Source organism: Microtus pennsylvanicus, chromosome 12 (assembly GCF_037038515.1).
Source record: "Microtus pennsylvanicus isolate mMicPen1 chromosome 12, mMicPen1.hap1, whole genome shotgun sequence".
NCBI lineage: Eukaryota > Metazoa > Chordata > Mammalia > Rodentia > Cricetidae > Microtus > Microtus pennsylvanicus.
This window is the reverse complement of record NC_134590.1, coordinates 89,674,149-89,687,795: the sequence shown is the minus strand read 5'-3', so window position 1 is coordinate 89,687,795 and position 13,647 is coordinate 89,674,149. Positions and strand designations below refer to the sequence as shown.

Here is a 13,647-nt window from a genome sequence, read left to right as displayed (position 1 = left end):
GTTTCCAGCCTGCATTCCCACGGATTTGAAACAGACCAAAAGTTAAGGAAGGAGAGGCCAAGCGTGAGGGGCCCCTCCACTCCGTTTCGATCACACCAGCTGCGCTGAACAACCACCACAACAATAAAACACAGCAACCAACTTTGTTTATGTGTTCAATTCTACATAAAGTTGTGTTTTAATGGAGGCTTCCATTATACATAGGTGAAAATCAGGATCACAGTGATAAAGGTGCTTGTTACGCAATCCTGGCGGGTTAGGACCCACATACGAGGTAGAAGGAGAGAAATGACTTATGAAAAGGTGTCACCTGACCTCTACACACATCCCAGTAAATGCATTTCTGCATTCACATACAAATGAACACGCACACACAATAAAAAGAAACAAAATTGTAATGGTGGTACACATCTTTAATCCGAGCACTTGAGAGGCAGAGGCAGGTGGCTCTCTGAGTTTGAGGCCAACTTGGTCTATAGAGCAAGCTCCAGGACAGCTAGAGCAACACAGAGCAACCCAATCTCGAAAAACCAATAGAGAAATCACTGAAGAACATATGTATTATATGTACATTTGAAATACTATTTTCTATTAAAGGTCTTTCCTATTCAATATTATAATTCCATGGTATATAAACTAACCCCCTCCTTCAAATATTATGTTGGCTGATTATCATTTGAAGACCTCAAATGATAGTCCAAGTTTAGGTGATTTATTTAGACTTTCAGTGTTTTTAGTCAAAGGATTGCAGCTGAAGGAAGCAGATATGAATCTTGAAGCTTTCTAGACCGAAGCAGGGTCTTCTAGCGGTTGTCACCCAGCCTGCCTCTCCACTCCACAGAACAGTGAGGTTGAACATGCCAAGTAGCTCCAGCTCAGTCCCGAATCAGGCCTGGATTTCACAAGAATTTTACACACTAACTCTTTATTGCTGTTACTTTCTCGTTACAGTGATCATCACACAAATTTATTTTAGCCATTCTAAGACTTCAATAACAATACAGATTACTCAACTTTAGTAGTAAATTATTTTCAGATAACATTAAAATTCACCTTATTAGGCAACAATATCTAAAGATAATTTTAGATAGTTAACTTTATTTTATGTCTAGCTGAATAACATGTATACACTACAATGTTTTCTGAAATTAGTGACTCCCTCCGTAAGACAAGGTTTTGCTTGAATCTTCACAGCAGATATTTTACAGCAACATTTTATTTTATAATACTTGGCTTCTGCTTGCTAAAAACATAGGTGGGTAACATTTTTTTCAATTTCAGACATTTTAGTAACATATAATTCTGAGGTTTCCAGAACAGAAAGTTCCCATTTTTAATCCTACTACTACAAATTTAAGAATATGTTTTATCTTCTGCAATGTCGGCATTACAATTGTTATTTTGCTTCCATTAATAATGAATACTAAAGTTAGAGTAGTCTAGTTTAGAGATGGTTTTTTCATTAGAAAAGTCTGCCCGGTCGATGCGAGAACTAGGGCTCCCAACCTTGCTCAGCCAGGCCTTCCTGCAAAACAGAAACAAGCAGAAATGAGCATGCACAGCACACACACTAGCAGACCCCGTGAGAACTAATAAGGGGAGTTCACATTTGCACATAATGTCACAACGAAGGGTGTTATCCTGCATATATAACGCTAATTAAAATAAATAAATTGCTTACTTTGTATATGCTGTTCTAAGAATACTACAAAATACAATATACAGTTACACATGGGTAAAGAAAAGGTAATAATTTAAGCAACTTACTTCATAGTAAGATCGTTATCCCTGTCCTAAAAGAAACACTTCAAGGCCAATATTACTTAGCTTTTTTAAGTTTCAAAATATTTTTACAAAGTGGTTAGTAGTCAAAGCAATTAATTCACCATTCTTTTCATTACCAAGTATATGGTAAACCCATATGTACGTGTGTGTGCGCACATACGTGTGTGCATTGTGTGTGCATGTGTGTGTGCGTGTGTGTGTGCGCGCGCGTGCGTGTGAAGACTGGAGAACAACTGAGTATTGATCCTCAGGTGCCATACACTTTATTTTTCTTAAGACATGGTCTGTAAGAGGCCTGGAATTTCCCAGGTAGGCTCTGCTGGCCAGTGGGCCCAGTCTCTGCCTCTGCAGCCCTGGGGTTGCCAGCATGAACACCATGATCAGCATTTTCCTCACGTGGGCTCTAGGGATGAAGCTCAAGTCCTCATGCCTGCAGGCAAGCACTTTACCAACTGAGACTCCCCCCCCATAAGAATGAGGCTGTTAGAGACAGTGATGGCCCGAGCCCAGCTGCTACAGAGAATGGTCCCTCACAGTCCTGACGGTGCTCCTTGCTGTGAGACCACCACTGTATGGTGATGTGCAGCGGAATCGCACACTACATTAAAGCTTGGACTGAAAACTATTTTCTGGACAAAACCAATTGTCTGAAAACGACTCTTAACCAGGGAAAAGAATTCCAATGACTCAAATTGGCTCTTACTTGTGACTTTTGCTGGGTGAGGTCAATTTTGCTTCCCCACCCCATAGGCTAGATCATCGATAGTTACAGATTTCACTTCTTTTCTTCATCTAATTAAAATCTTAAAAGTGAAAATTTCATATCTTTAGTTACATTTCTCTTGCTGTGATTAAACATCATGGCCAAGGCCACTTATAAAAATGATCTATGAGCTCTTGGAAAAAACAAACTAGTCATAAAATTTCATATAAACGTATGTTAGTTACCATATTCCCATACATTCCACATCTACATAATATCCACATATTTATAAATGTATGCATATATACATACCATCACCACATCGCCAAGTGGTATAGGTGACCAATTCACTAAGTACTTAGGAAGCATTTCATGCGTGGCATATTCTAGGTGCTTGATTGCATACACAGCTACTTACAATGCAATTTGTTCTCTCAGGAGCTTACGTCTAGTAGGTAAGTTTGGAGACAAAAGAGGGCTAGAAGGTTCTATGTGACACCCAAAGTGCTTTGTACAAAGGAGATGCACCAAAGGCACGCACACTGGAACGCACTTGGGCAGATCACCGTGAGAGCAAAAGCATTTCAACTGCATTCTTAAGAAAATTCTAGCAAATTTTAGATAAGCATAATTGAAACAAAGAGCTGCTGGGGATGTTAAATATATAAAAATGGTTCGGGTTTTGAAATACTGAAAGAAAGAAAGTCTTCAATGGACAAGTCGTAAAATGGAAGATTTATTTGGAATATTCTTCTTGTACAGATTACTTTAAATTGATGTATGAGATGTTTATGCAATAGAAAAATGGACAAAAACTATGAGTGCTTAAAAAATAAATATAATTAATGCCGGTAAATATCTGAAAATGTCCACAGTTTTATGTTAAAAATTTAAATAAAGAATGAGATACTATTTAGCATGTGTGTGTGTGTGAGGGGGGGTATTAGAGGGAAATGTGGCTGAGCTGGGTCTCTCCACTTACAACACTGGGGCTGGGGACTGAACTCAGGCCATTAAGATTGGCAGCAGGTACCTTTACCTGTCAGGCCATCTCGCCAAACCTTATAACACTCTCAGTAATTTAAATTTTGTTTTACAGAATTTCATACATGAGAACGGAATGCGCATCATTTTTACCACTTCCTCTCCAATTTCCCCCATGCTCCCATCCCTCCCCCTCAAATTTATGACCTTTCTCTATTATAAATTTTAATAATTTTATAAATTAAAAAATTAAGCCTTATAAATTGCAATTTATAAATAGAACTGGTGAGTCCATTTAGTATAGCTTATATGTGTAAGTGTTGAAGGTAGACCACTTGGGTTTGAATAACCTTCAGGGCCTTGTTCCTGGAGAAGAGTGATTTTCCATTGCTCTTTATTTAGGGGTGGGGCCTTGAGAGATTTCCCCTATCCACATTAGCATGTCAACTAGTGTTGACTGCGACGGTCTTGTTTAGGTGGAAGTACTGTTGAGGTTTTATGGGTCCAGCGCCCTGTTCTATATAGAAGACACTGTCTGGCAGCAGGCAGACGTCCTGGTCCTCTGGCCTTACAATCTTTCCACCCCTTCCTCTGAGATGTTCCCTGGGCCTGCGGTGTACAGGTCACATTGTGATGTGTCAGCTGGGGCTGGGTGTCTTCACACCTCCTGTACCAACCAGAGAAACGGTGCTCTGCAGAGAAGGTGTGTAGCCTTCACTCAGGAGACTGCGCTATTGAGGCCCATAGAGAGGGTGATGACAAAGCCCAGTCTTCCAGCAGCAGTCTCAGCACCTGGAGGGGAATATGCGGGGCACTTTGCAGCTCAGGGGGACGATTGAGGAGGAAGGACAAAGGGATGGTAACTGGTGGGACAAGGCCCAGGGGAAGTTGCATAAAGCAGGCATACTCATTAAGCCTAGTTTCTTCTTTAGATTTATCTGTTTGTGCATATGTCTGTGTGCTGTGGAGATCAGAGCACAAGCCCTGAGAGTCGGTTCTTTCCTCTCACCATGTAGATCCTGGGACCTAAACTCCCCTTACCAGGCACGGCGGCAAGCACCTGTACCAATAAGCCATCTTGCCAGCCTACGTTTTTTTTTAAGGATTTATTTATTTATTATATATACAGTGTTTGCACAAATGCCAGAAGAGGGCACTAGATTTCATTACAGATGGTTGTGAGCCACCATGTGGTTGCTGGGATTGAACTCAGGACCTTTGGGAGAACAGCCAGTGCTCTTAACTTCTGAGCTATCTCTCCAACCCCGCCAGCCTGCTTTTTAGAAAATAAAGAAGATACATCTTCTCTTTCAAGAAAGGAATACGATATATATATATATATATAAATTGAAGAGCGATTTGTGTGTAAAGAGACATCTACATGAAATAGCCTCCACATTCAGTTCACAGCAATGTGGGAGTTAAGCTAATTTTCTGCACTCTAGCAGGTGCACAACAGTGCGATGGGAGGCCTTAAGATTATATTGCTCTTCCTTGGATGCTGGTCCTGCTAAACTGGCCAAAGCCAGCTAAGCCAGGAGTCAATGTCTGGGCCAATAGTTTCTCAACAGTGACAACCCATCTGAGGGGAAATTCAAATATTTTAACAGATATTTTTGGATGAGAATCCCACCTCCCCTCACCTAAAATGGACGTGTCTACCAGCTTGTCCCTGAGTTCTGCTTCTGTGTTGATTAGGATGAGCCAAATAATCGGTTTCCCTTTCCAGTCTGATTGTTGGTCTCTGAACACCTTTTCTCTTGGATCTATTATATTCTCCAGGAAAAACACACCCAATATTCCTGCCCACAGGGCATAGTCCTGAACAGGTTGTCCTGGGAGTCTGTGAAGGTTATGGCCTTGAGCCAGCTAGTTTTATGCCAATTTGACACAAGTTAGTCATTTAGGGAAGAAAGAACCTCAGTAAAGAAAACACCCTCACCAGATGGGCCTGCAGGTGGGGCTATGGTGTATTTTCTTGATTGACTTGAGAGTGCCCAGCGCACTCTGGGTGGCCCACCACTGGGTAAAAGGTCCTGGGTTATATAAAAAAGCAGACCGGGCAAACCAGAAAAAGCAAGCCAGTACGAAGCACTCCTCCATGGCTTCCACTTCAGTTCCAGCCTCCAGGTTCCTGCTGTGACTCCCCTGAATGGTGGACTACAGGTTGTAAGATGAAATACACTCTTTCCGCCCAGGTTTGACCTTGGCCAGTGTCTTATCACAGCAACAGAAACCCTGACAGGCCCAGTGCACATTAAATCTTAAGTATCTCTTTGACAAAGATGTGCAAGTATACCTCACTCATCCCAGTTCTCAAAGTTGCTATAGCTTTTTCTCCCTTTCTTAGACTTTATAGATGTTTAATCCTTCACGAAAATCCTTTGTCCTAGTAAGCGGAGTTTATGTAGGGGTAAAAGTAAATGCACGTGTTCAAAATGTAACATCTTTAAAATATAGTTTTATCCTTTGTATTTACGACTTTGGGGCCAGCGAGATGGCTAAGTAGATAAAGGCATTTACTGTCCAGCCAGACAACCTGAGTTCAATCCCTAGCATCCACGTTTGGAAAGGAGAAAAATGATGCCTGAAAACTGTCCTCTGCCCTCCACGTGTGTGCAGTGATGTGTGCCCCACAACACTCTCTGGCCTCCCTGTCTCCCCCCTCCTTTACACAATTAAGATGTTTAAAAAGGGTGTCTTTAGCTTCTGAAGAATTATGTAAAAGATCTACTTTTTCCTGGTTAGACATGTTCTCCAGTACTTTGTACTGAATAGCTTAACTTTGCCCACACACTTGAAACGCAGTTCCCAGCACATTCAAGACTCGCACATGCTCCTGATGATTTCCTAGACATTCTGTTTGGCTGCACTGGGATCTCTGCTCTCTAAGTCACAATAATAAATAATAATAAAGTTAACACAATAACTTTAGAGCACATTTTAATTCAGTCACATCCCTATCTCCTTCAGTAACTTTACTTTTGAATGTTGTCATATATAGTCTTCCAGATCATAGCATAATTTTAACTATTCCGGTCGCATTCCCTTTTAAATATTACACCGATTGGGAGAAAACTCACATTCTGTATTAGTTACTTGTGACAAAATATTTTATAGAAACAACTTAAAAGAGGAAAGAATTATTTTGGTTCATGATTTCAGAGGTTTCAGTCCAAGCTCTCATGGTCCCATATACTTGGGCAGATCATGATCTCAGAGGGTTCAGTCCAGGGTCTTGTGGTCCCATACACCTGGGCAGAACATCATGGTGTCAGAAGCATGGAGCTTCTTTGCCACATTATGGACAAAAAGCAGTGAGAGTGACAGAAAGGAGCTAAGGACAAGATGTTCCTGAAGAAGGATCCATACCAGGAATCTACTTCCTTTAGGTAGGCTGTAAATTAATCCTAAAGTTTCCATAATTTCCCAACATAGGGCCACTAGCTGGAGATCTGAATTTTAAAACATGATTCTGGGGGCTGAGGGGGCACTACCTGTTCAAATCAAAGTGTGTTTGAGTAGCAATCTTATCAAGAGGAAAACTTCCGGGCTGGAAAGATGTCTCAGTGGTTAAGAACAGACTGACTGCTCTTCCAGAGGATTTCCAGCACCCACATGCAGCTAGCTAACAATTGTCCATAACTCCAAGATCTGACACCCTCACACAGACACACATGCAGGCAAAATATCAATGCAGATAAAAATAAATTATTTTTTTAAAAAAGAGAGTAAAAATTTTACTACTTTTGTTCACATCTTTAAGCGCCTCACTCAAAGTTTGCAGTTTGCTTAGCTCAGGGTCTCTGCACCTCTCAATAAATTCCTACTTAGTTAAGCTTGACCTTTCTTGCTCTTTTGAGTAATATTTTAATCTTGTAGGTGGAGCTTCTAGTGAGCTCTAAAGCTGTAGCTGGTGTCTTGCTGAGCTTTGCTGGGGTGTAACATTTCTTGTTTTCATTGGTTTCCTCTGATTTACCTATGAACCATCCGTGTGTGATGTTTTTCTGATTTGTCAGTTATTTCTACACTGACTGAATAATTTCAAGTTGCTCCGTATGCTGGGCTCCTTTGCCACACTCCCCGCTCACTGCATTCTAGAGCATGGCTGCAGTAACTGTGCAGAGAAAGAAAGGGGCAAGGGCAGCATCCCCAGATGAGAGGACAACACGGCGAGGATCCTTCGCTCTGGTGCCTTCAGACTTTACCCATTTATAGAGTGCAGTAGACTCTACAAATGTTGACTGGATCATTGAATGGACGGATGGATCCTATACACCTGAGAGAAACTGAAGTCTAATGCTACTGCTATAAATCTAAGTGAATTCACTTATACATGTATTTTAGACATTTTTATTTAAGAAATGTTACCCTTTGATAGGATAGTTAGAAAGTTCAAAAAATACAAGTAATAAAAATAATAGTGCAAATTGGAAAATCCTGTTGACACAAGTCATTACTTGATAGGCATGTGCCTCTTTTGACTGCAATGTATTTTAAATGTGTTTCTAAGTGTCTTATGTAGAGTTTTAAAAAAATGAAACTAATTTTTGTGAGGCTTTTTATTTTATTACCAAAATCATATTGGCTTTAACAAAGACACAGCAGCAACAGAAGAGGTTTCATTATGAATGTATTTCTTCCATATTTGATGGGATTATACATGTTGTGAAAAGAATTTTTATGGAAGGGAAAAACCACAATGATCTTGCATGAATGATTTCCAAGCACCTTCAAGCCATCTTTGCATTATGAATAAATAAAACACAGGGCTGCTGAATATCGAATGACCAAGGAAAGATCTCTTTGTCTAATAAATTAGCAGTACTGTTTTATTATTATTATCATTATTATTATTAGTTTATTTGTGTGTGTGTGTGTGTGTGTGTGTGTGTGTGTGTATTATCATTCAGGCAATCATCAACCATTGGGCCTCTTGGAGTTTCCATGACATTCTCTATAATTCTTGTGGCAGATGGTACATATTTAACCATCAGATACAGTAAGTGCCACACATTCATGGCCTTGGCAACAGGAAAGTATCCAGTTGTGCCTTTGAAAATGGACTTAGGCTACTGATCTCTCAGGGTTGGCATGAAGGGTGTGTCATGGCAATGACATTTGTAAATTGCTGTATTTATGTGATTGCTTGTGTGTTTTTCATATGCCTCCCTGACACTAACATGCAAGTTCTGAGACAGGCTCAGTCTTATTATTAAATAATGATGTCATTACTAGGTAATAACATATTGGAAGGATGAGTCTTTGTCACCTGTATACCTTCTTCAGGTCTACGGCTCTCATGACCTTGGCTCCTAGGAGGGCATTCTAGATCCTACACCATTACATGCGAGCAGAAACCCTGAGTACGAACTCAACTTTGATTTTATAGCAAAGAAGCAAAAAACTTATTTTTAAAATACCTTTTGAAAGTTGCTTTAAAAAAGTTTGCCTGTGGGATTCTCCTATGAAAGTAATGGGTACAGTCATCTTAAAAAGTGCTGGGGGCCTTGGGATCTGAGGAATGACCCACCTCTCAGCCTGTGGATCATGATAACTCATTGCAATTGCTTCATTTATTTTTAACAGCTCCTCCAATTTTCCAGTGTTTCTTGTGATCAAGTTTATAGAGGATAGAAATAAACACAGTGACCAGCTTTGCTCCGTGTCCAGAGAATTCTTAGAGCACAGCAGGAGTAGCAAGTTCACCCTGCACGCCCAGTCACAGGCACGCTGCCCTCTGCAGAGAATTCTTAGAGCACAGCAGGAGTAGCAAGTTCACCCTGCACGCCCAGTCACAGGCACGCTGCCCTCTGCAGAGAATTCTTAGAGCACAGCAGGAGTAGCAAGTTCACCCTGCACGCCCAGTCACAGGCACGCTGCCCTCTGCAGAGAATTCTTAGAGCACAGCAGGAGTAGCAAGTTCACCCTGCACGCCCAGTCACAGGCACGCTGCCCTCTGCAGAGAATTCTTAGAGCACAGCAGGAGTAGCAAGTTCACCCTGCACGCCCAGGCACAGGCACGCTGCCCTCCGCAGAGGACCATGCCTGACTGCTAACGCTGACATATAAAAGTCCTGGGGCATTTCCCTTGGTGTCTCGACAGATAGACAAACCCTCACTCGGGCATTTGTTGTGTTAATTCAGGATTTTTAAGCCTTTGACAGACATTATCTCTTTTTCCAACATTTTAAATAAGAACTTTATGCTCTTGGTACAGTGTTTTTCTCTGATACAAGAACTCATGTGTGGGTATATATGGAAATACCACCCACCACAGGGTTCACTGGCCTCAAGCATCTCAAGAGCATCCCATGGGCTCTGAGAAACTCAGTTTGAAGCCTGCCCCATTAGCCTACCACTAAGCAAAGTCATAGAGAGTGGAATGTGTGAAGGATTCACTGTGTGAGGAAGTGGAAACCAGCAGCCCCGTCTCCTCTGTAGCTCAAGTCGGTATTGCCTGTAGAAAGTGGACAAGCGAGCTCCTAGTGTGATAGAAAAACGCCATCTAGCTAATATCCTTGACTGAAACAAAGAGGTGAAGCTAAACCACTAGAAAGCCAACACTATCAATAATTCACAGCAGTTCTCTTTCCTGGGGGGAATTATCCTTTCTGACATCTCTGCAGCACTGCTCTAAAACAGGGGCCGAAGGGAGGAAGCAGTCGGAAGGAAAAGATGGCGAATGAATTAAAAGCTGACGTGGGGCTTGCCAATCTCAAGCTTTTAAGCTGGCATTAATAATGGAAAGACAGTGCATAGCACTTTTGCTATTCTCCTTTCCCCAAACAGCTTTCGTTATTCAGGTATGCGTGGACAAATAACACTTTATTATAAAGGTAAATGCTTAAATGGTATTTTAATAGCATTTCTGAACCCTTGCCAGCTGATTATCCAGAAAACCCCAGTCCTGCACAATAACCTGAGACCGGATTCCTCATCTCTGAAAAGAGAGCTACTGCTGTCACCACAGAGCTCCCGAAAAGACTGGAGAGGATGGTTGCTTGCTAAACCTCACGGACCATCTAGGTCAAAGAGCAGGCTCGTGATAACAGTTACTGCAGTGTATCTGTCCTCTGCCTTTGCCCATTGAGTAATCTCTGGAATCCCTAGCACCACATACTTCCAGGGGAATTCCGCTCACAAGGCCACTGTGTCTTGGTGGAAGTGCTCCTCAACTCACATCCCTCAGCCTCTTCAAATGAGAGAGTCTGGGAAAGTATTCCAGCCACGAGCTGTGGCCAGAACCCTGAGAAACTCGAGTCCAAGGGCTAAGAATGGAGAAGGTGGAACAAGGGAGGCCATAACTGTGATCTCTAGCTCCTTTGCAAAGTGACACACAGGCTCTTACTTTGTCTTATTCAGGGGTGAGAAGGCGCTAGCATCGTAGCAATGGAAGTCAATTTTGGGATTTTAATGCTTGGTTGTAGGGCATGAAGGAATTACTAGAACTTCCCTGAAACACACCCTGTAGGGAGCCAGGAGGCCGCCACTGAAATAATTCATAGACACATGGACACAGCAGCAAGCCCCACCAGGCTGTGTTATCTCCAGAGTCATGGATGTCTCAGCATTGCTGTCCCTGGCTCACATGACACAAGGCCAAGTTCAAATTTCACATAATTATCACTGACTGTGAAAGCATACGTTACATTTGAAATCTTGACTTCAGGGAAATGTAGTCCCTAACTCTGTTGGATCTAAAATGAAAGATGGCAGAAAGAGTTTGGACTAGAAGTTGACCAGCTTGACATACCACACCTACCTCAGGTGCTGCTGTTCAGTTAACAAGAACAACATAAAACCCTATGCTATGGACTTCGGAAGTAGCAAGTGTCTTTTGTTTGTTGTGCATACACAGTTTTAGTACATGATTTTGCTGGATCCATTTCCTTGTGTCTAAAGGGGTATCTGCATTGATGGGTCAACAGAAGAGAAGCAGCAACACATGGGTGAAGGCGCAGAGAAGGGGGTCAAAGTGTGGCGCCAGGAAAACCAAGGGCACAGAGTATTGTAAGGAAATGGTAGGCAACTTCCAAATGCTGCTGAAGCCAAGTAAAATATAAACTGAAAAGTAGTTTGTAACCTTAGCAAGAGAGCATCGGTGATGTGGTTGAGGAGATTAGAACAGTTTTAAGGGTGAGGATGGAGCAAGAAATGGAGACAGCAAGATCAGAGAAAGCTGTTGAGTTGCCTGTTAAAGAGGAGATAGAACAGCTTCACAGAGTTTCAGGGTTCTGCTGATGGCCAGTCCAGACAGCCTAGATTTTGAACTCAGTGCCATTGGGTATTTGTGAACATCCTGTCTCAGAAGTGTACTGAGAAAGGCCATATTAAGGACACATGGTTCAGCATGTTCTCTGTTCCAAATATGTTAAGATCTATTCCTACAGGAAGCCAAATGAAAAACGAGTTGGCCAGACACTCTCGTATTTTCATCCTTTACCCTGACTTCTTCACTTCCCTTAAAAATGTTCTTAGGCAAACAGAGCTAATGGCATTAGCAGATGAAGGCCACTGGACTGTTTAGAGCCAAACCCTGACCCACCCACAGCAGCGGTCCTATTGTATTCTCATGGCCTTCTTCCTGACTCTATCTTGTGCCCCGCCCTTATTCTTATTGTTAAGTGTCCACTCTCTTGTTGATGTTTAATATGTTCTTACAAATCATTTTAAGTTCTGTAGGGAGCAAAGCGAGGTATAATAAGTATATGAATCTACGGTCTTTTCTCCTTCCCTGACAGTAATTCCATTACTTTCTCAGTGGGAACTACAGGATAGGGTTACTTAGAGACTGGCTTCTGTGATTGACTTTACTAGAGATCCTTTTCCATCAACACAAGGATCACAATGTTCTTCTATTGTAAGACCATGTATCTTAAGGGCAGTGGGCTCTGCAGCTGCAGTCCTGTTGATGGCCATGAATTTCTGGACTGAGAGCTGGTTTCTCCAGACCTAGCAAGGGTGGAGTCACATCTGAGGGGATGTGCCTGTACGCAAGGGCGTGCCTCCCCTTGGCAACCACTTTGAAAATAGTTTACAGAAAAATGAATCAGAAGAACAGTTCAAGCGTCTTTGTGTGCTGAGCCGCCTCTGTCCCTTTTCGTAGAATCGTACGCCCTAACAGATAGTTTATATATGATCATTATGTGCATACATTTAATCTTTGAAGTCCAATCATTCAGCTCCAAATGTGTCATACATCAGGCCAAATGTCCTATTCTGCCCCGAATGTGTCATATTCAGCTCCAAATGTATGAAATACTGAAAACACAACTTAAGTCCAATTCTGAGGTAAAAATACTCAATAACACATGCTTCCTTTCCAGGGCAGCTGGGGTCTTCTGGGTGGTAGGTTATAAATAAAGCACTAGAAGTGCAGAGTGAGTCATTTTAGCTCCCTTGTAGAGGAATACGATGTTAATCAATAAACATAAATCAAAGCCGTAAAACGGAAGTTTACTTGCTCTGCTACAACTCACTGAGTCTAACAAATAAAATAATTCATTTGTAGGGATTAAATACTACTTTTATAACTCTTGTTCAAATACCTTTAAGTGAATCTGTGTAGTAGAAAAATGCAGAACATGGTGAAGATTTTTTTCGGTCACGTTGGTTTTTCCACCAAGATCTTCCTGGCTTTCTCACCAGGCACTGTAACTCTCATTTGTAAAATTTCTTTGTAAAATTTTACTTCATAGTACTAGAGTCTAAGATTACTCCCCACATCACAAATACTGAGCACAAGGGTTTCTCCAAACTCTGTCATGACTGTTGCCACACAGTGTCTTTGCTGTTGTAGTTCCAAGATAAACTCGGTCTAGCCTCCTCTCAACCCATCTTCATCTGGATTGGGTACTGTACAGGCTAATTATGTCTATCTCATAGCCTGTTCATTCAGAAATTTATGCTGCTCCTAACACATATCAGTAATGCATCTGGAGTGGTGGTGGTGGCGCCTTCAATCCCAGCACTTGGGAGGCAGAGGCAGGTGGATCTCTGAGGTGGAGGACAGCCTGATTTACAAAGTGAGTTCCAGGACAGTCAGGGCTGTTGCACAGAGAAACCCTGTCTTGGAAAACAAAAGCAAAGCAAAGCAACAATGCACGTGTGCATACGCACCATGGTGCCACCACTGATAGAGACTTCAGATGGACTGAGTTCATTTAGGTAAG

The 13,647-nt window shown here is 41.8% G+C and overlaps 1 protein-coding gene across 1 annotated transcript in view; it reads right to left on the bottom strand.

Annotated features, from left to right (window-relative positions):
- Positions 1-392: 392 nt before the first annotated feature.
- Acyp2 (acylphosphatase 2) overlaps positions 393-13,647 on the bottom strand; it is a 186,294-nt gene continuing 173,039 nt past the window's right edge. Inside the window, exon 4 of the mRNA XM_075942511.1 lies at positions 393-1,525. Within this exon, the coding sequence (XP_075798626.1) occupies positions 1,411-1,525 (115 nt within the window). The 3' untranslated portion in view covers positions 393-1,410. The remainder of the gene's footprint in view (positions 1,526-13,647) is intronic.